Source organism: Ailuropoda melanoleuca, chromosome 13, assembly GCF_002007445.2.
Source record: "Ailuropoda melanoleuca isolate Jingjing chromosome 13, ASM200744v2, whole genome shotgun sequence".
Taxonomy (NCBI): Eukaryota; Metazoa; Chordata; class Mammalia; order Carnivora; family Ursidae; genus Ailuropoda; species Ailuropoda melanoleuca.
In genome coordinates this window covers 5,910,385-5,934,458 of record NC_048230.1, presented here as the reverse complement: position 1 = coordinate 5,934,458, position 24,074 = coordinate 5,910,385, and the positions used below count along the sequence as shown (strand labels likewise).

The following is a 24,074-nucleotide window of genomic DNA, read 5'->3' as shown; positions in this document are numbered from 1 at the left end:
AGAAGAAATTAAAGACATAAATAAATGGAAACACAACCCATGTTCATTGACTGGAAGACTTAAGACATTGTTAAAATGTCCATAGTACCCAAAACAATCTGCAGATTCAATGCAATCCCTATCAAAACCCCAACAGCATTTTTTGTAGAAATAGAAAAACGCATCCAGAAATTCATATGGTATGTCAAGTAAAGAGAAATTGCCAAAACAATCTTGAGAAAGAACAAAGTTGGAAGACTCATACTTCCTGATTTCAAAACTTACTACAAAGCTACAGTAATCAAAACAATGTGGTACTGCCATCAGAACAGACCTATACACCAATGAAACAGAATAGGAAGTCTAGAAAGAAATCCTTGCATAAAGGATCAAATTATTTTCAATAAGTGTGCTAACACCATTCAATGGAGAAAGGACAGTTTTTTGAACAAAAGGTGCTGGGCAAACTGGATATCCATAAGCAAAAGAATGAAACCAGACCCTTTCCCCTTACCTTATACATAAAAATTAACTCAAAATAGCTCAAAGATCTAAGCAGCTAAAACTATAAAACTCCTAGAAGAGAACATAAAAGAAAATCTTTCAACATTGGATGTGGCAATGATTTTTTTTGGATATAATACCAAAAAAGCACTAGCAACAAAAAAAATGGATAAACTGGACTACATCAAAATGAAAAACCTTTGTGTATCAAATGATACTATTATGATTCCATTTATATGAAATATCCAGAATAGGCAAATCCACAGAGACAGAAAGCAGATTGGTAGTTGTCAGAGTCTAGAGTGAGAAAGGAGTAAGGAGTGACTGCTAAGAGGTATGAGGTTTCTTTCAGGGACAAAAATGTTCTTTGAATTAGATAATGGCGATGATGGCACAACTTTTTGTATATGCTAAAAACCACTGAATTGTACACTTTAAAAGAGTGAATTTTATGGTATGTGAATTGTATCTCAATAAAATGAATACATGAAGTCATGGGTAGGAGCAGTATGACCAAAAAAGTTAAGAGACAAAAAGAAAAAGAGTAGACTACTACAAATTTTAAATATCTAAACAGCAAAAACCAAAACAAAAAAAAACCCATGAAGTTTAAAAAGAGAAACTAGGTAAAAAGTGTACACACAACGCATACCCTACAAATCAATAAAGAACAAACAATTTGAGCGCCTGGAGGGCTCAGTGATTAAGCATCTGCCTTCAGCTCAGGTCATGATCCCAGGGTCCTGGGATCGAGCCCCGCGTCAGCCTCCCTGCTCAATGGGGAGCCTGCTTCTCCCTCTCCCTCTGCCCCTCTGCCCGCTTGTGCTCTCTCAAATAAATAAAATATTTTAAAAAAAAACCAATTCAATGGAAAATGAGAAATTCATGTAAGACATACAAATGATCAATAAACATTTAGGAAGATGTAGCTGTTATTATTCAAATATAAGTTCACTTAAGAGTAGTACTGAATTTATAATAGCTTTTTACCTCTGTTTATTTTCCCAAGAAACAGAAACCCTCCCAAAAATTACTCTTTTGACAGGCTCCAAAAGCAATCTAACATGAAAAATGGTGTCCTCACAATGGTACAGACCTAAGTCGAGTACCACAGCATCACAGGCTCTAAAGGATTACCTAAGTTCACTTAGTTAGCCATTCAGTGCATAAATTCCCTGTCCAATATTTCTGCAAAGTACTGAATCATTCTGCTGATTCTGAACATCCCCATCCACAGGCAAGTCATGCAGGAGCCCACTTCATGTTCACTCAGGTAAGAGCATTTCTCCCAAAGAGGCACAAATTAATAAATAAATAAAGAATGCATTACCAAAGCAAACTGCATACAGAAATTCAAATAAAACAGTAAGATTAACCCTACCCTGCTCTATTTTTTAAAAATTTTAAGAGTCCCTTAGAATTATCAGTTGTTATAGTACCAATTTCACTACAGACAGCATATATGGTATCCTACCTTCCTGATAAAATGCTATGAGAACTGCTCTAAAATATCTAAAATGACTTACTAGACAATTTCATTAGCACAGAGCAGAATCACCCCTAAGTTCATGCAAATACCACAACACAAAAGTGATGGATTCTAATAATTCTGCCCTCCTCACCTTATTCATGTTGTTTTCATCAACCACATCCTTGGATATATCCTGGATTATTTCTGGACACAAGATAAGGAGAATGATTTGTAATGGCCAAACTGCTGCTTTACGTTTGGTGCTTTCAGCAAAACCATCCACCAAGTCAAACAGTTTTTCTGCACACTCTATGTGAAAAATACAATTAAATTATATTACTAAATGAGAAGAATATCTCTGGCATTAAACTAAAAGGCGTCACTATCCAAAAACCCAAAGGTCACATTGTTAAAAGATAAACTGGGAAGTTCATTAAACAATTTAATTTCAGGTAAGCAGACAAGCAGTATTATATTGTCTATGTATTAAAAGAGCTATTTTGGGGCGCCTGGGTGGCTCAGTTGGTTAAGCATCCAACTCTTGGTTTCGGCCCAGGTCATGATCTCATGGGTTGTGAGACTGAGCCCCACATCAGGCTCTACGCTCAGCAGGAGTCTGCTTGGATATTGTCTCCCTCTTCCCCCGCACTCTCTCTCACTCTCATTCTCTCTCAAATAAATAAATGAATCTTTCAAAAATAAATAAAAAGAACAAAGGAGCTATCTTGATCCATCCTAGGAAAGGTCACATTTCAGAACAGTCAAACTTGTGTTTAGTCTCAACGTGCAGGGCCTTATGCAAAGTGTGATGTACACGAGAAACAGACTGGACGGCTTCCCAAAGGGAATCATCAAAGCTCTCCAGGAGTCTGTATTCTCTGCATCACAGTTGTGTCTCAAGAATTCTAGGTAAGGATATTACCACTTTGTACACATCTCCCTAAATACAAAATGAAGCCTCAGAGCACAAAATAGTACCTCTCTACAAAGAAGAGTCATCAAATATCCAACCCACAACTCTAATTAAAGATTAGAGCTTCATCCCAAACTTCTTTTACTATTTGCTCAAAGGAAAGGAAAAGGATTGAGGGAAATTTTGAAATACAAGAGAAAAATAATATTTCCTACTTGACATCAGCTGACAAGATGAAAAGCACCTTAATAACATAAATAATCTGGAAAGTGATAGGTTTTTACCTCACAAGTAAGAGTTTAAAAGATGAATAATCTTATTCTTACCAGCCATATCAGTCTGTGGAATCTGGTATAGCTTTGTAAATTCATCTGGATAATTTTCTACCCAGTTCCAAAATGCCTACAAAAAACAAAACATATGTTTTTATATGAAAGCAGGGATATTTTCATAATATAGTAAATAAAATGTCACACAACCCCAATTATATTACAAACTTCTAATTTCCTTCATAAGAGTATTGCAATTTATTTCTCCTAAATATTAATGTGAAATTATCACCCAGTCATGACTTTTGATTCAAAATAGTAAAGACAGCAACATTTACAAGCAAAATTTAACAAAATTTTAATATCAAAGAGGTTATAACTTACTTTTTCCAGGCTATTTATAACCGCTAACTGTGCAACCTTCTTTAGCGCTTTAAATTTAAATGCAGTTTCTGGAAAAAAAAATTTTTTAATAACTCTAAAATTATTTAGTTAACACAAATTCAGAGCTACTTGTAAAAACAAACAAACCAACAAAACTTTCTTTTTACATACAAACTTTTGTTCCAGGTTATTTGTAAGCAATGTGAAGGTAAAGACAATTAATATAAACCAAAAACTCACTAACGACAAAATTCAGTGAAAAGCAAATATGCCTTGAATCTCAAAGGTTCTAGTTTTATTCTTTTGTTTTTAATAATAATTTATTTTTAAAGTATAAAACACATGGTCATTGTAGAAAATTAAAAAAATACACAACAATCTAAGGGGAATTTAAAACATTATCCACGATTCTAACATTTAGAATCACAGGTAACAGTCTGATGAACTTTCTTCCATCCCTTTTCATATGCCAGTATAAGACAAATATATTTACCACAACTGAGATCATAAAGGCTAAATCAAACCTGTTCTTTTCATTTTACACAGTATCCCAAATTTTTTCCATATCATTAAAAATTCCTCATTTATTTGATGACTCTAAATATGATAGTAACTAACTTAACAGTTAGAACAAGCCAAGTATTTTCAATCTAATATATTTCTTTCAAAATCTTAATATTTTCAGATACTACAAATGAGCAAATTGTGTTTCTGAGGTTACAGATCTAACAAACTACTGAATTGGGTTTCAAAGCCACACTCTGGTGTCTTTCAGAATACTTAAGTCAACGTATTAAGTCACTGGTTATTTAAACATTTTCCAATTGTATGTTTAAGATATTTCTAATATATCATTATTATAAACAACACTAATACACACTTTTATATCCAAATATTTTCCATATTACTGTTCATTTCTTTAGGATAAGGTCCAGAAGTAGAATTATCTAGTCAAAGAGATGAATATTTTTTAAGGCTCTTGATAAATATTGCCAAGCTGATCTTCGGAAGGGTTGGGCCAAATGCCACTCACACCAAGCGGCATACGAAAGCAGCCTTATCACATTCTTGTCATCATTAAACATGTTTTTCTTTTGCTAATTTGATTGTTCAAAATAGTGGACTGCATTTTAAAAACAAGACTGAACATTTCTCCATATGAATGTATTAGATATTTTCATTTCCTCTTCCGTCAATGTGTTGTCCCCATCTACAAAAAGATTTATACCTGGAAAAGATGATCCTTCTATAAACTATTTTACTGGTAACAGTCCCTTGGAAGAAAACTCCACCTATGGACTTCACTTGTTTTAACTGGTATAGCTGACATACAAAATTATATTAGTTTCAGATATACAACATAATGATTCAGTATTTGTATATATTGTGGAATAATCACAGTAAGTTTAGTTAACATCCATCACCATATGTAGTTACAAATTTTTTTCTTGTGATGAGAACTTTTAATATCTACTCTCTTAGCAACTTTTAAATACACAATCCAGTACTGTTAACTATAGTTGCCATGCTGTACACTACATCCCTGTGACTTTTTATAACTGGAGTTTGTACCTTTTGACTCCCTTCACCCATTTTGCTCACTCTCCCATCCCTTGCCCCACATCTGGCAAACACCACTCTGTTCTCCCTATCTATGAGCTTGGTTGTCTTCCTTTTTTAAAAAAAGATTCTACATGTAAGTGAGACATATAGTATTTTTCTCTGTCTGACATATTTCACTTAGCATAATTCCCCCAAAGTCCATCCGTGTTGTCACAAATTTTTTTTTTTAAAGATTTTATTTATTTTTTTGACAGAGACAGAGACAGCCAGCGAGAGAGGGAACACAAGCAGGGGGAGTGGGAGAGGAAGCAGCAGGCCCACAGCCAAGAAGCCTGATGTGGGGCTCGAACCCACAATGCCGGGATCACGCCCTGAGCAGAAGGCAGACGCTTAACCGCTGTGCCACCCAGATGCCCCGTGTTGTCAAAAATTGTAAGATTTCCTTCTTTTTTATGGTGGAATAATACTCCAATTTAATATAGAATACATATATTCCATTTTATATATTTTATATATAACGTATATTTATTTATATAACATACATATTTATATTTTAAACATATTTATAAACATATATGTACACTTTAAATACATATATATCTCACATCTTCTTTATCCATTCATATGTCAATGGATATTGAAGTTGCTTCCATACCTTGGCAAAAATAATGCTGCAATGAACACCAGGTATATAGATCTTCTCAAGTTAATGTTTTCATTTTCTGTGGATAAGTACCCAGAAGTGGAACTGCTGGATCATACAGTTCTACCTTTAATTTTTTGAGGAACCTCCATACTGCTTTGCTTAGCAGCTGTGCCAATTTATATTCACATTCTCACCAACACTTATATTTCTTGTTGTTTTGATAATAGCCATTCTAAGAAACGTGAGGAGATAGCTCATCGTGGTTCTGATTTGCATTCTCCTGATGATGACTAACGTTGAACATCTTTTCATGTACCTGTTGGCCACCTGGATGTCTTCTTTGGAAGAAGACATACCTATTCAGGTCCTCTGCCCATTTTTTAATCACAATGTGAAGGGTTTTTTTTGCTATTGAGTTGAATGAGTTCTTCACATATTTTGTGTATTAACGTCGTAGCAGATACATGATTTGCAAATATTTCCTCCCATTCAGTAAGCTGCCTTCTCATTTTGTTGAGGCTTCCTTTGCTGTGCAGAACCTTTACCAACTATACCAGTCCCACTCGTTTATTTTTGTTTTTATTGACCCCTGTGGACTTCTAATGAAGGGAATCAGGTACTTACTATATTTATATAAATATCTTTCTTAGATAGATTTGAGTCTTCGAGTAATAAAACTGTCTAAACAAATTAAATGTCACCTTTTTCTGGACTTGGAAATAAGTAATTTGCTAAGTCCGTTTTAAAATGTATCCCTCCAACTTTCCTAGCTCTTGCTCTCCTTTGATTTCCAAGTAATGACATTATACTTCGAAGCACTCTTGAGCCTTTTTGCCTTTCCACGTTAACTTACCTTTACGATACCTTAAATATGTAATACACAGTAGTCTATTCTCAATTCCAATGTATATGCCTCTTATTACTCCAGTTCTGTAAGTTTCTGACTGGACAGCCAACCCATACCTTAAAGGCAATAGATGTAAAACTAAATTTATCATTATCTTGGCTATGCTCTTTACTGCTATCAACCCTTCCTTTCCTTTCCTGCTTAATCTGCTTGCTCTGTAAGACTTGGTGATACTTCTCTTTAACCTCACGTATCTAAATTAATCACCAAATGTTAGGTGACGTATTTTATGTATTTTGTGTACTCTACTTCCTAAATACCATTACCAAATTGGTCTCTACCCTACCCCAATTCCATGCAGAGCTGCTCTACCCTCATTTTTCACTCACATTACTATACAACCAAGTCCCAGAACTTCATGTAACCTTTTGCCACCCTGCAAATTTCAAGCAAAGTGGTATGTCTAAAATAAAATATTGACCCCACCTTAAAGCCTTTCCATCACTTCCCATGGCCATTTTTTAAAAATTATATAACCTATAAGCACAATGTGTAACATTTGGCGCTAGAGATGGGTAGATGTGATTTGAATCTCACTGTGCCACTCACTGTCTGACCTTGGAAATGTCACTTACACCTCAATTTCCTCATCTACATAGGGGATGATATTACTACTATCTGCTTCATAGGGTTCCTGTGAGGATGGATGAGAAAAGGCATGAAACTGCACAGGATAATGCGTGGCACGGGCTGAAAATCCAACAAATGTCACTCTGCTTTTATTACCACAATCTGGCCTGCTCTTGTACCACTATATCTTGCTCTTTTCCTCTTAACTATTCATACCCCCAAACAAATACATACCTCTTCCCTCACTATATGCTAACCCTACCAATGAGTTTGCCACATTACTTTGCAAATAATTTGGTAGTAATAAATTTGTCTCATAAACCAGGCCATGAGCTCCATAGAGAAAGATTCAATACTGTATTAATCTTTGTAATCCTAGCACTTAGCTAGCATGGTTTCTTGAACACAGTTTCTTAACAAATGGTGTGCATTTTATTTTTTTTTTTTATTATGTTCGGTTAGCCAACATATAGTACATCATTAGTTTTTGATGTGGTGTTCAACGATTCATTAGTTGTGTAGAACACCCAGTAAACATTTCTAAGAAAACTGTTTGATTTTTTTATTTTCATTTAGGATTTTATTTATTTATTTGACAGAGAAAGAGACAGCCAGTGAGAGAGGAAACACAATCGGGGGAGTGGGAGAGGAAGAAGCAGGCTCCCAGTGGAGGAGCCTGATGTGGGGCTCGATCCCAGAACGCCAGGATCACGCCCTGAGCCGAAGGCAGACGCTTAACGACTGCACCACCCAGGCGCCCCGAAAACTGATATTTTAAACATGTACCTACTCATGGGCAACCAAGCCTAGATTTATTTCTGAAATGTCACTAAGCAGTTATGAAAAATCACAAAACCCCACTTATACTTCTTAAATTTTATACACAGAGAAAATCTCTAAATATTATCATCCTTAATATTTAACGATAGATACTAGAATCTTAAAATTTCAACTGTGAACTGAGTTGTGGTTTATTATAGTTTAAAACAATTGCTGTCCACTTAACATAATAGCTAAAATGATCCATTTTATTTCTTTATTAAAATTACTAAAAGTGATTTAATTGTTGCTTGGTCTTATAATGGTAATGACCTAAAATTGGTAATAGAGATAGAACACAGCCTTATAGTACTGATCTACAGAGATACAGCCTTTTTGAGAGAGAAAGCACACAAGCATGAGCGGGGGGTGGGGGGCGCAGAGGGAGAAGCAGATTCCCCACTGAGCAGGGAGCCCAACATGGGGCTCAATCCCAGGGCCCTGAGATCATAACCCGAGCTGAAGGCAGATGCTTAACTGAGCCACCCAGGCGCCCCTAGATATAGCTAGCCTTTTTACATCTCTGGTGAAACCCTTTAACAGTGAGTTTAAAGCAAATGTTAAGAACAATAAGCAAGGTATTTTGACAATTACACTGCAGAACTGTTGAGGTTTTCAAAGTTAATATAACTAAATCTTCTTTTAGGTTAAACACTAAAAACATTTTTCATAATTCCTTAATCAGTACACAAAGTAAAATTAAAAAGTGTGAATCATATACTATAAGGTTTCACATAAATTAGCCAGGATTCAATACTACACAAAACTAAAAAAGGATTTTTGTGAAATGAAATTAGGCACTTATAATCAGTTTATTAATAATGTTCACTGATATTTGATATATATTAACTCTTTCATGCTTACCACAGAAATTCTCTCAATTCCTTGTGACTGTTTATTTTAATCAACATAATCATGGAAAGCATTTTCCAAAGCTTTAAAATCAAATATTAAGGGGCTCCTAGGTGGCACAGTCAGTTAGGTGTCCGACTCTTGGTTTGGGCTGGGGCCGTGATCTCAGGTCATGGGAGCAAGCCCACTTCGGGTACCGTGCTCAACGCAGAGTCTGCTTGGGTTTCTCTCCCTCTCCCTTTGCCCCTCCCCCGCCCACTGTCTCGCTCTCTGAAATAAATCTTTAAAAAATTTTTTAGAAATAAATAAAATCACATATTAAGCATTATAATGTCACCAGATGGGATTATAACTGAAACGTTCCACAAGGAAGCAAAAAGCACTGAAAAGGTAAGAGACTTTGTAATTCTGCACAGTCAGTCAGAAAGTCAGTAACAGACCTGAAAACACAAATATCAGAAGATGCCCTTCTCAATTCCTCCTCTTGTCATGAAATCACAATCTCCTGCTTCCATTCTGCAATGGAACTTTGATATCCTGCTAAACTATCTGCTTTTAGCACTACAACAGCGAAACAGATAACTTCTCTAACCTATAGCTATCCTTAAGAAATGAAATTCTAGAAAAATTAATAGCACCTGTATGTTCCCTTTGTTAAAGCAAAACTTGTAGTTGAACTTTCCATTGCCAAGATTTAAGACACTCATTTTTTTTGTTTTCAAAGGCTTAAAAATTATTGAACCATTAAGCATTATTGTCCATTTCACATTTACATTATAAAATCCACTTCGATGCTCTAGTTCCACACAATTAGGAAAATTCATACATTCAAACACTGGTTTTTCACTCACAGTGATTAGTTTCAGATATATCATACATTTAAACTTACCCTTTAGGAGTCGTTTTAATTTTGCACAATCCACATTGATATACTGTAACAATTCTATATCATGAACATCAACATTGTCTTCTGAACAAACAGTCAATTCCTGTAATCTGAAAAGTAAAAACCAAAAATAATTTATTATCTTAAGGAAAGTTCAAAATTCTGAACTGAACAGATTCTTCTCACCCCAATGATGAGTTTATAAGAAAAAATATACATAAAAGACAATAAGTATTTCTTATAAAATTTAAAGATACATAACTAATTCAGGGGATATGATAAAAGAAACCAAGATAACCCAGTAGATTTGACTGGTATACATAAATCAAATCATAATGTTGTACACCTCAAACTTATACAATTTTTATCTAAACAAAAAAAATCACAGCATGCAGAGAACTGCTGAAGCACAGACATGCATAAGTATTTGAAATCCTAGTCTCTGTGCTATGTGTATTTTTAATAAAAATACTTACTAACTTCTGATTACATCAACTAGACTTCAGAAACATAAATGGTATTTTATCTATATTTATAGGAGACATTTACTTTGTATTGAAAAAAATGAGTAAGCATTTATTCCTTGTACTTTTCACAATCTGTACGTGTATTGATGTGATTGTCCCCCCCTCACAAAACTTATTCTTGTAAAGACAAGAATCTTTCCAAACCCCAAATTTCCCTTTTATTAAATATGAAGTTATCACAAATGTAGAAAAATTTAACACTTAAAATAGATTTTTTAACTGATAAAAAAAATTCATTTAAGTCTGAATAAAATTTTTCCTCCATTTTTCACTAGCAACCACAGAAGTCAGCTTTTATTTTTACTTATTTCCTTTGTATATTTATATATTTATTTATTTATAGTCAATTCAATTATTTAACATTTAATGCAGTATTGGTTTCAGAGGTAGAGGTCAGTGATTCATCAGTGTTATAGAACACCCAATGCTCATTAACATGCCCTCCTTAATGTCCATCACTGAGTTACCCCATCCCCCCACCTCCCTCCACTCCAGCAACCCTGAGTTTGTTTCCTATGGTTAAAAGTCTCTTATAGGAGACACCTGGGTGGCTCAGTCCATTAAGTGCCTGCCTTCGGCTCAGGTCAATGATCCCAGAGTCCTGGGAATGAGTCCCACATCGCTCTCCTTGCTCAGAAGGGAGCCTGCTTCTCTCTCTGCCTGCTGCTCCCCCTGCTTTTGCACACACGCGCTCTCTCTCTCCCTCTGACAAATAAATAAATAAAATCTTAAAAAAAAAAAAAGTCTCTTATGGTTTGTCTCCCTCTCTGGTTTCAACTTGTTTTATTTTTTCCTCTCTTCCCCTATGATCCTCTCCTGTTTCTTAAATTCCACGTATCAGTGAGATCATATGATAATTGTCTTTCTCTGACTGACTTATTTTGCTTAGCATAATAACCTTTGGTTCCATCCAAAATCATTGCAAATGGCAAGATATCACTTTTTTGATGGCAGAATAATATTCCAGTGCGTGTGTGTGTGTGTGTGTGTGTGTGTGTGTGTATACACACACCACATCTTCTTTATCCATTCATCTGTCAATGGACATTTGGGCTCTTTCCATAGTCTGACTATTGTGGACATTGCTACTATAAACAGTGGGGTTCAGGTGCCCCTTCAGGTCACTACATTGTTATCTGTGGGGTAAATACCCAGTACTATAATTGCTGTGTGGTAGGGCAGCTCTATTTTCAACTTTTTGAGGAACCTCCATACTGTTTTCCAGAGTAGCTGTACCAGCTTGCATTCCCACCAACAGTGTAAGAGGGTGTCCCCTTTCTTCACATCCTCACCAACATCTGTCATTTCCTGACTTGTTAATTCTAGCCATTCTGGCAGGTGTGAGGTGGTATCTCATTGTGGTTTTGATTTGCATTTCCCTGATGCCGAGTGATGCTGAGCATCTTTCATGTGTCTGTTGGCCATCTGTACGTCTTCTTTGGAGAAATGTCTGCTCATGTCTTCTGTCCATTTCTTGATTTGATTATTTGTTCTCTAGGTGTTGAGTTTGATAAGTTCTTTACAGATTTTGGATACTAGCCCTTTATCTGATATGTCATTTACAAATATCTTCTCCCAGATTCTGTCAGTTGTCTTTTGGTTTTGTCATCTGTTTCCTTTGCTGGGAGAAGTCAGCTTTTCAAAAGTTGACATTGTTAATCTACTGAACTGTGCTTCCTAATGAGGCATACTCATTATTTCAATTAAGATATCAAATACGTAAGCAGATGAATGGAATTACTAATGTTCATAAATGCAGAGAGAGACAGATACGGTGAAAAAGCACAAATACTACAAAATCTTACTCATAATATTAACTCAAGTTGTAGCCATTTTAATGGAGTCTAAAACTGACATTAATCATCATACTAACCTTCAGTTGTTAAAAGTGATATCAATCCTATTTCTTCCTTCTCAAATTCCTTTTTCACTAACTTTAGCCTACAGATGTATAGCTAACATTAAAATTATTCTAAGCACTTACACTAAAGCTCTTCATATCATCAGGGTGAGAAAAGCTTAGCAGTTCACACTGGGAATGACAAGGTCCTCAATACTGATTTACATGCTAAAAATTCCACAGCTGCTGCAAAAAGCCTAGGAAATAGGGAATATGATTCCTTAGGAAACACAACTTAATAAATCAGAAACACCAACTTCTGAAAAGCTGAGTCTTATGGTTATTTGTGAAAAATGGAAGAAAAGTTTAATTCTTTTTACAGCCCAGTATTTCCATAGGGAAGGGGTATTTTGGGAGGCTTAAACATCATTTCTGAAGAACAGAAATCAAAGGGTAGTTGGAGCAAAAGAAGTGGAAAACCTACTAAAACATCTAGAAAAGCCAGGTAAACTGAACAAAAAAAGATATTTAAAAGTATAGAAATAAAATAAAGGCGCATAGGTGGCTCAGTTGGTTAAGCGTCCGACTCTTGATTTCAGCTTAGGCCATAATCTCAGGGTTGTGAGCTCGAGCCCCACACTGGGTCCTGTACTCAGAAAGGAATCTCCATGAGATTCTTCCTCTCCCTCTCCCTCTGCTCCTCCCCACCTTTCTCACTCTCTCCCTCTCTCAAAAAAAGGAAAAGGAAAGGAAAGAAAATAAGACAAACACCACCCATCCATCTAGGTGCAGTAATGAACCTGAAAACCAGAGATGGTTTTGAAGACATGGTCTGACCTTGCAACAAAGGAAGCACAGGAGCTAGGTTTCTTCCTCTTCTTAACCTAGGGGTTTGTGGCTAACATCTACATGGGCTTGGATACAAAGCTTTACACCCTAATAATGTACAGAGTAGAACTGGGGCCCTGCAGAAATCATGACTAGCAAGAATTATGCAATTCCTTAAATGAGAGTCCACAGAGAGAGATGAAATGAAGGGAGAGTTGAAGGAGATAAAAAATCTACCAACATAAGATGTCTGTCTGCTCTGGCTGTTTTGGGTAGGGGAAAAAATCACCCAGAGCTGTTACCTTATAAGGGTCTGAGGTCCACATTATACTATACACACAGTCTGGGAATGAGAAATTAACCAAACGGGGGAAAAAAAAAAGTCCAGAGCTGGGCACTTAGCAAAAGCAAATGTAAAAACCATCACTAGGACACTCCCACAGCTACAAGAGATTCCTAAAGAAAATACAGGCATGCACTAAAGATGAATTTGCAATCCAAGTTTACAGAAAAGAGAGAAAACCATTCACTCTGAATGAGAATTGGCACATACAGGTATATGAGATTTAACAATCTTAAGGGAATATAAAATATGTTTTAAATGATGACAGCCATATAAAAAATTTAACACTATTAAGAAAAATAAGAAACCATTAAAAAAGAAACAAAACCAGCAGATCTGTAAAAGAACCAAATAGAACTTTTGGGGCACCTGGATGGCTCAGTCAGCTAAACATCTGACTCTTGATTTCAGCTCGGTCATGATCTTAGGGTTCTGAAATCAAGCCCCTCATCAGGCTCCACGCTGGGAATGGAGCCTGCTTAAGATTCTCTCTCCCTCTGCCCCCACTTCTTCAAAAAGGTTAAAAAAAAAAATCAAATAGAACTTTTAAAATCACTGAGTCTTCTGCTTCTGGTATTATGTCAAATCAGATATTTTGCAGGGCCCTCCCACTACAAAACAATCAGATCTAGTGCAATCATACAGTAATTCTGTGGAGACAGCCGCTCCTCTTCCACGTAGAAGAGTACTGTGAGCCGCAGAACACGGTATACTTCAGAAGTATATTTAAGATCTGTAGCCCATATTCCCTTAAGAAAAATCAAAGGCCAGGAATATCAAAAGCTAAAGTTAATCCTAAAAGAGAAACATCTGTGGACAAGTAGAATAGTCAAACAGAGTAAATTTTCACAATACTGGTTCATCTATTATATATGAGATACAAAATCAATCTTCAGAAAGAATTGCCATTCTAGGGGGTACCTGGGTGGCTCAGTCAGTTAAGCGACTGCCTTTGGCTCAGATCATGATCCCAGGGTCCTGGGATCCAGCCCTGGGTCAGGCTCCCTCCTGAGCAGGGATTCTGCTTCTCCCTCTCCCTCTGCCTCTGCCCCTTGCCCCCCGCCACCCCACTCGTGCTTCTGCCCCTTCCCCCTCCCCCACTCGTGCCCTATTACTCTCTCTCACTCTCATTCTAAAATAAAATCTTTAATATAAAAAAAGATAGAACTCCATTCTAGTCACTTGCAATATTTTAAATCACCTAATGCTATGACAACAATGTCAATAAGATATCTACATCTAAATTAAACCATCATAATGGTCTTTTAGGTGAGTGGTCCTCTAACAAGATCAGCTCCTATTTCTGGCACAAGCTACATAATGTGCAGTTGTCTAAAACATGTATTTCTGAGATCCCATTTCTGAGCAGTCTGTCCCCTGCAAGCTACAGAAACTAGCTTATCTGGAGACATTTAACTTCTCTTCTAGAAGCAGTAAGGTTCAGGAAATACACAAAAGTTGTCTATATTTACACGCGTTGATGCTGCAAAATCCTATAAAATGAAAACTTTGGTGACTGAAAAATTTCTAGAGTTTTTAAAAGGTGGCACATTTGCTGTATTTTATAAAGCAACTTATGTTTGGATAGACTAAAAAAACATTTTATTATTTTGATAATTTTCACCTTCAATGTGAGATTATTTCAAATAATAAGCTGGTATAGTAGTCCCTTAGACAAAGGGGTTTTGTTTTTTCTTTTATAATTTTCACACCTCCTACTCCCTAGGTGTCGGTTACCTTTCTACTTCAACTGGTTTAATATTACTCAGAATACAAAATGTTATCACTCGGAAGATTTCATGAAAACATTGTCCTATTGTATAAATATTACCTAACAATATCAATCATATTATATCATTAAACAAAATTTAATTTTCTTTGCACCAGTTCTGATGAGGGATTGAAGAATACTGTTGCCTAGCATTAATATAGAAATGCCATTTTTTTTTACTAAAAAGATGGCAGGATTTTGAAGTTAGCCAAGTCCCCCAAAACACTATAAAATAAACTCTCAAATTATGATGCATATTCCATTCACACCTGTTGGAAAACAACAGAAGAATGAACAAAGCTGACTAATGGAAGTCCACTCATCACACAACACAGACAAGTCAAAATATGAGGGATGTATCAATAAACAAAGAGGGTTGTTTTTCCGTACTCTATATTAGTCTTAGATTCACTAAATTGCTAAGTGATTCATGTTATAATTCCTACTTGGTCACAATTAAGGACCCATTTGACTCTACTTGCAAAAGATAAGTAAATCATTTGCATGAAAGCAAGTTCCAGAGTCACTTGCTACCATTGGTCATAATTCTATCTATATAGAATTTATATATTTATTAATATATATTTATATATATATTATATATTAATATTTCTATATTTATATAGGTCATACTCTATCCTATTCCATAGCACCATCTATATACCAATTTCTTCCCATTTGTAGTATATCACAACTAACGATCACATAATGATCTTTAATCATCAATAAAAGCTTAAATCATATTTATCATATAATCTTGAAGTACAACAGTAAAAATATCATTAAAAAGATTTCATAAAAATACGGTTAAAATGGAAGTATAGAGTAGGAGCCTGATATAATGAACTTAATACTGAAACCAGTCTGACTTTAAAATTTGGGGTCCTCCATTATTTGGCAAAGGGCCTTAATAAATTCTTTGGGTATTAGTTTGCTTACCTGTGAACTGGGGGAAGTATCACCTACATTTCAAAGACACTATGAGGATAAAACAGCACAACATATACTGTAAAAACTCAAAAAATAGGAGCTTTTAGAATTCATACACTTAAAACACAGACTAATTTCTGGAGACGTCTACTTTGGAATTACTCACTTCCTTGTGCTTCCATATTGTTAGGTTTTGTTTTTGCTTGGTTACTTAGGATCTTGCGATAAAGAACAGAGCTGTGAGAACATTAGGAATCCAACTACTCTTCTCAATTATTCTGATAGCTAATTCCATTTAAAGGAATAATACTAAAAAGCCCAACCACAACTCGTAACTAGTGTTAAAAACAAAAACCTGATCATGAGCGATACATTTTCCTAAAATTTGGACTTTCAACTTCATAACAGTACTCACATTTAATTATATACACCAATATCAGAATATTGTGTAATAAAAATGTCAAATCAATGTATAAAATTTATACAAAAGCCCAAGTCAAATTCATTTCTGTCAACTTTTTATTTTTATTTAGACAAAAGAAAGACTTCTAAAATTATGTTATTTAACAACAATTCTACACAGATTAACACACTAACCTGGTAGAAATGCGACTAAACACTGCATTGAAGTTGTTGCAACTGAGAGAAAATAAAACCCCAGAGGCGGAATTCCGAAGTTCAGCGGCATGTTGGTTTCCTTCACGACAGGTATGAAGAAAATGGCAGATTTCTGGCAGCAACTGTTTGACCAGCATTGTTTCATCTAATCTCATTGTGTCCTTTGGTTGCTACAATAGAAATAATCACATAATTCTAAAACTTTGTTAAATTTACATGTAAAGAGCTTCTGTAGGAAAATTTCCAAACAGACATAAGAATTGAAACAGAATAATGAACACCCATATATTCATCACCTACACTCAACAACTGTTAATATTTCAGTGTTCGCTGTATCTCTCTATAGTCAGTCTAATGAACAGGATGGTTCCATCTTTCACCTCTTTCACCTTTTTTTCACAATGAAACTCCAGCCCCCCATTCGTCCTCCCTCGCATCCCCCACCACTACCATCACCACCACTCCTGCTTCTTCCCTGTTCATCAAATCCCTACAGAAGTCTTTCCACTCCTAAGAGTCCCAAGTTTGTTGTGAGTTCCAAATAAACATTACCCATATTCATTTTTGAGTACATTGTGTCATCTGTCTCAAATCCAAATAAATTCCTGGGTGCGCAATCACACCTGCCTTTGGGCAGACTGACCAAAAACAGATATTTCCTTATTATGAATAATTTTGTTTTGGTTGAGCCATTTCAAAGTAAGTTACAAATATCATAATACTTCATCCAAAGGTACTTTAGCATCTCTTAAAAATAAGGACATTCAAAAAATAAACAAATAAATAAATAAATAAATAAATAAGGACATTCTTGTGGCGCCTGGATGGCTGGCCACTGACTCTTGATTTCGGCTCAGGTCACGATCTCAGGGTCATGAGATGAAGCCCAAAGGCTCTGTGCTCAGCACATAGTCTGCTTGTCCCTCTCCCTCCCCCTCTGTCCTTCCCCTCCTCTCTAGAATGCATATACTGTGTCTTTAAAATAAATAAAATCTTGAGAAAATAAAAACAAGAGAAAATAAAAACAAGTTATATTCTCCAATATAACTTCGATACAATCACATCAAAGAACAACAAAAAAAGCAATTCCCCTTACATCAGCTAATACCCAATAAATATTCAAATTTCCCCAACTGCCCCCAAAATGTCTTTCATAACTTTTTTTAAAGATTTAGTTATTTATTTGAGAGAAAGACAGAGCTAATCACAGAGAACATGAGCAGGGAGGAGAGGGAGAAGCAGACTCCCTGCTGAACAGGGAGCCCCACGACATGGGGCTCAATCCCAGGACTCTGGGACCATGACCTGAGCCGAAGGCAGATGCTTAACCAACTAGCCACCCTGGTGCCCTCATAACTTCCTTTTAATTCAATCAAGATTCAAAAAAGGTCCAGATAATTGCAGCATGATTCCTTTAGTCTCTTTATTCTAAAATGACCACCCCCCCAACACCCCATATACATCATTTTTATTTTCTATACTACTGACTTAAAGAAAATGGGCCTTACAAAATGTTCCATGTTGTTGATTCGATTATTTCTTAGTAGTGTGACTTAACTAAGTAGTGTGACTTATTTCTAACTAGTGTGTTCTTGTAGTTATTGTATTTTCTGTAGCTGGAACCTAAATCTAATGGTCTGATTAAATTCAGGTTAAACACTTCAGGTAATTCAGTAAAATTCATTTCCTGTCACATCGGGAATACATAAATGCCAGGTGATCCCAATGTTAATGACACACCAAGCTTGACAACCTTGCTGTTAACATTAAGATCTCCACTTTGTAAAGTAAATCTTTTCCCTACAATTAACAAAATAACAAATGGATAAGCTATCCTGCAGATTCACTGTTCCACATCAATATGTCACCTAACAGCTAATAATATTCATGTATGAATGACAATTTTGGTAATACCAAGGAATACCAAAGAATAAAATTTTGTATGATTATGTGCTATGCTTGATTCTATAATTGCAATCCAAGTGCTTTCAGATGTAAATACACTGAAACACACAGACAGCAAATAAACAGGTACCACGAAAACCTCCAAAATTCAAGTGGCAATGCCTATATCTTACAGGCCAATCAAACAACAGAAATGCTGAAACTCCAATTAATAACCAAGTAAAAATTACAGAAGTATTCAGTCTTTTGAATAATGGTCATATATGCAGGAACAAAGATTGCTCAAATACTACAAAATTTTACTCATAATATGATATTGGTAAATATTTGATCATTTTCATTTAGCTATTTCAATTACTTATATGACAAACATTCACCTCTTCTTAAACTACCTCATCTTATTTCAATCTAAAAATGAAAATCAATAGATAACCTTAAATATCATTGAAAGTGATCTAAGAAAACACAATTATTTGATAATATGAATAGCATTATTTTTCATTGTAAATTCAATGAAAGAAAATCATACATTTTAAATAGAACAGAGCCAGATAACATGTACTTTATGCATTATGTAAGTTATGCCATGCCCACTTATTAGAGTTTTAATTAGGCTATCTCCAAAGAGTATCAATTAAACAGGGGCCAATACTACCAGTAATCATTCTCCAAAATACATTTACCATTACCTCTCAATTACAAATGTTAATAGAGAAAAGCTACAGGACTGATAGAAGCAATAAACCACCCCACCCCCATTCAAACATGGATATGGCTGATATACTGGTATTTACAATCAAAGCAACAAGACCGCTACAGAGAACGCATTCAGGATGTTTAAAAACTGTCCACCTTCACAATTACATCATCTTATTTAAGAGCACTTTTGCTCTTCCACTCCATTTTACAAATGAACAACACCATATCACAAATTAATAAAAAGCACCAAGCTAAAAACAGAACTAGCTCACCCTCAATTTAAGTAGAAAACTTATATAAACACTGTCTAACAATTCTGGAATATGGTCAAGGGTCAATACAAGAGTTTAAAACATTATGCTTAGGTTTTGTGGCCTATAGTCTTAAACATGTCTCTTCCCCCAGGATACATAATTGAGTGAATGTAATTATTTTTCCCCTTCCTCAAACACTACTGACCATTCCTTCTCTTCTCAACCACACAATCAGTCCTCACATCCAAGTCCCACTTACTATAGAAAAATACCGTAACATGTTGAAGACAGAAGCAATTCTGAATAAAAGCAAAAGATGTGCCAAAGGAAGAGAGAATAACTCTAATATATAAATGAGTAGACAGATCTTTAAAATGAAGGTATAAAAATATATTTACATAAACAACTACCATATTCCAGTAAGAGTTAAGGCTATCGAAGTACAGAAACACCTTGCTTTATACAACATAGTCTAGAAAAAATTCTCATTAAGTCATATTTGAAACATACTGAGATAACTATTTAGAGGAACCCTAAGAAAAAACTGTTTTGTACTCAACTACCCCTCCACATAACTATTTTGTATATTAATAATTTACACATAACAAGTGTTCTTAAGGTAGGATCTCTCAGTAATATTTGTAATTTTTTAAAGTCCCCTTTTATATAGATTTGAAAAGTAAAATATTAAAATCGGTAAAATACTGAAATGGGGCAGTGGGGGGGGGAACAAGATTACTCCTAGTCACATTTTTTTCGCATCACATTTTTTCACAGCTAAGCAATGCCACAGGCCTAACAATATCTGGAGAAATTAAATCAAATAGTAGTTTTTTTCATAAAACCTTTTCCAAACAATCTGAGACAGAGATACGTGGCTCAAGTTTAACACTTTATAAGTAAACTTAGTATTTATTTAATTTACAAAAGATGAGAAAATAATTTTCTTCTGAAAACTTGTCTACACTGCTAGCTCTATTAACAAAATTTATATTCATATGTTTTAGACCCAAAAAATCCATAGGACTTTTCTTGTTTCCATCTATACTTTGGTACATCAGATCATTCTCGAAACTGAATTCACAAAATCTGCCTATTTTAGATTTACTTACCCCAGCAAGACATTTTTCCAGTGTATCCAATATAATCAACTGAGAGAGATATAAATTTTTTTCAGCAGCCTCTCCAAATATTCTCTAAAAGAAAAGATATTCAGAACACTAAAAGTTGGCTATTGCTCTCTACTACAAATCAGCACACATCTGAAAAGTGAGGGCTAAGGATTAAGAAAAAAAAATCAAGTCTTCCACTTACCTCCCAGATACGATATTTAAATCTATCATTTCTGATTTTACCTTAATGCTCACATGAAATAAATTCCCAGGCAAACGAAAATGCTGGCATTTATTATAGTCTACCATTAGCCTTATAAAGTAAAAGAAAATAACTTTGGTTTATACTTTAAAAATATATAGGATTTGGATATACATATAGATCTTAACCAGAATCTTGAATTGAACATTTAACCACACTTCAATGCCACAAATTAATCAAAGTCTCAATTCCTATAGCAACAAAATACTATAACATCAATTACAATGAATTTAAGGCATTTGCTATCCTTAAATTTAATACTATGCTATTTACCAACAAGAAACTATGGTTTCCACAATTAAGTTTACTCAATAAGCACTAAATGAATGCCAATATCACAATACCGCTTTTGTTTTTGTTTTGAAAAGAAGGATCCATTATTAAAATATTTTCATCTAACTGGGAACACAGCCACATATTTATATAAGCAAAATCCTATCACCATGCCCCACATTCTGGGCAACAGAAGAGCACCACAAAATCTTAAACGTATTTCTGTAAAGCATTTTACATATTCATAAGAGGTCCTGCTTTTTTCAGAAAAATCTTTATTTTTTTCTATAAAGAAAAAATTTATTTGTCTGGCAAATGATTGCCCATACCTCCAGTTTATCAATTTTCTAAGTTTGGGGCATTGTCTAACCTAGTTTTTAAAAAGAAAACACACCAAAGATGTGACTATAAAAATGGCACACAATCTTACAATCTACAACCAGAAGTCAGTCTCATAGCTCAATACAAAAAATATAAATTGTGGTTAGAAGGGCTAAAGACAGAAAAAGCAGTTCGGAATTAATCAAGAAATATCCAGACCAGTTGTTTTGAAGTGAATATAAAGGAGATTTTAGATAGGAATTGGCAGAGGAAGGAATCACCTGAGAGAGTCAGGACAAATGATATGTTCAAAGGTACAGAGACAGAACAGTTGGAGTAACCTGAAGTCTAGAGAATGTAAACAGGTTTTATAAAACAGGGAAAAGGCAACTGTGAGCTTTTGACAGTGGAATTACTTGTTGAAATTGCTATTTGAGGAAAATCACTTCAACAATGGGATCTCTACTACAGAATCTGTCACAGGATACAGGAGGAAGAAAATAAAACAATACCTTCGTAAAAGCAATTTCACGTTTTCACACTACAAGGTCGTATTTTATTTACTGTCTACTTAGGACTAGGACAATTTATAAGGAAAAGACTTTAACAGACTACTTTGTAATCAATTTATATATGACCTAAAGTCTGTATGAAATCCTAATACCAAAAAAAATAAAAAGATTGGGTCACAAATAAAAGAAGTATCTAAGAGAAAAAATCAAAAACTAAAATGAGAGTTAAAGGTCACCTGTGCTCATCCACAAAATATGATGAGTGTTTATATCCAGAGTCCACAGAAAAGGACTTTCCATACTTCAAAATATGCTGCTGTAGTCTTTAAATCAGAAACAAACCAAAGCATATTCCCCCACAAAACAATGACCCAGATACTCACCATATTGTTAACATTCTTTAAGATAGTGGTGAGGCCGCTGATAACCAAAGAAAACTTGTATTTGGAAATATTAATAAGACATTCCTTGTTGTGTTCGGTACTGACTTTGGTATGCGTGTTCTGCTGTCCTGTTTTTATTGGAAGCTAAGGGAAAAAGAAAATGTTAGCTTATACATGAAAATGACTAAAAAGAACTATTTCTCATTGAAACTCATGAGATTTTGGGAAAATTTTTATCAGCCACAATGACCTATGTTTCTATCTCAAGCTCCAACTTTCAATACAGATCAGCATTTACAGCAAGTCTAAAACTCTTAAAATTTCAATTTTTGCAGCTTTCTTTCTGGAAGTCTTAAACCTCTACCTACAAAATTAAAACTTAACCCAGTATTACATAAGAGAGATGATGACTCATAGAAATAGAGCTATTTCCTTGTAGCTAAAAATTATTTCAGAGAATGCCTGCAATAAAATGCATACATTCCTCTCCCTCATACACTGAACTCCAGAATTAAAAGAACAACTGACCAAGAACATCTATGCCCCAGACCTCTAATCAAAATAATGGCAAAAAACTGTAGATTTTTCAGAAATGAGAATAAGCTGTATAACCTGGAATACACACAGTAAGACTAACTCAGGTAAGATATCACCCTCAGGTACACATTTGAGGGAGTAACAGAACAAGACAGGTAAGTTTCATGGGAAAAAAAAAAATCTTTTAAGGGGACCAGATTTACACTTATCTGAGAATGAGTTACGTCACACTGCCAAAAAGTTCATCTCTACTCTGTTCAAAAGTAGCATTTTGTATTGAACGCATCATGAATATATCTATTGTTTAAATATTAGATCCTGCTAATGGTAAGAGAAGACTTGTGAGTTCCTCTGTGAAAAAACAAACCAAAGTCCAGCGTTTTCATTTTTTAAATGGTGCAACTAAAAGAAAAAAGAGATCAAGTAGCATGCCCAAGTTTGCCTAGTCAGTTAATAATTGGTGACTGATTTGATAATAAATACTAAATAAAAGAGGGGAAGCATTTTTAGGGTTTAACAGGAGTTCCAGAATTACCTAATGTTAATTTTAAAGGTTATAGACGGGGAAAAAATCTGAGAGACCTAAGAAAGGAGAATTTTAGAAGAAGGCAGCGGCTGCACTGTAGCTGGAAAATCTCCCCAGCTCCCTCTATACTGGTGAACTTCATATGTTAACTTGACTGGATCATAGGATGTACAGATACTTGGCTAAACATTATTTCTGGGTGTGTTTCTGGGGGTGCTTCCAGATGCAATTAGCATTTGAATAGGTGGATTCAGTAAAAAAGGGGACAAGGCACCCCACAAAGCCCAAAATACAAGCAAATAGGAACCACTTCCAGCTACAAAACTGGTGTTGGTACGAGCATCTCTGCAAAAGAAAGCAGAGGGAAGCAGAATGTTTGATAGATCTGACAAGAGGAAAATCCCAAAATTCTATTCCATTCTCAATGAAAAGTACAACAGGCCATCTTAAGAACATTAGCTGACCGGGGCGCCTGGGTGGCAGAGTCGTTAAGCATCTGCCTTCCGTGCCTTCAGCTCAGGGCGTGATCCCGGCGTTATGGGATCGAGCCCCACATCAGGCTCCTCCGCTATGAGTCCGCTTCTTCCTCTCCCACTCCCCCTGCTTGTGTTCCCTCTCTCGCTGGCTGTCTCTATCTCTGTCAAATAAATAAATAAAATCTTTAAAAAAA

General features: G+C 35.2%; 1 protein-coding gene across 1 annotated transcript in view; it reads right to left on the bottom strand.

Annotated features, from left to right (window-relative positions):
* Nucleotides 1–24,074, bottom strand: part of NF1 (neurofibromin 1) — a 211,130-nt gene that overhangs the window by 184,071 nt on the left and 2,985 nt on the right. Inside the window, exons 2-8 of the mRNA XM_034640640.1 lie at nt 22,342–22,485; nt 20,591–20,674; nt 16,600–16,790; nt 9,767–9,873; nt 3,521–3,588; nt 3,194–3,269; nt 2,106–2,263 (exon numbers count right to left, since the gene is read on the bottom strand). Of these exons, the coding sequence (XP_034496531.1) occupies nt 2,106–2,263; nt 3,194–3,269; nt 3,521–3,588; nt 9,767–9,873; nt 16,600–16,790; nt 20,591–20,674; nt 22,342–22,485 (828 nt within the window). The remainder of the gene's footprint in view (nt 1–2,105; nt 2,264–3,193; nt 3,270–3,520; nt 3,589–9,766; nt 9,874–16,599; nt 16,791–20,590; nt 20,675–22,341; nt 22,486–24,074) is intronic.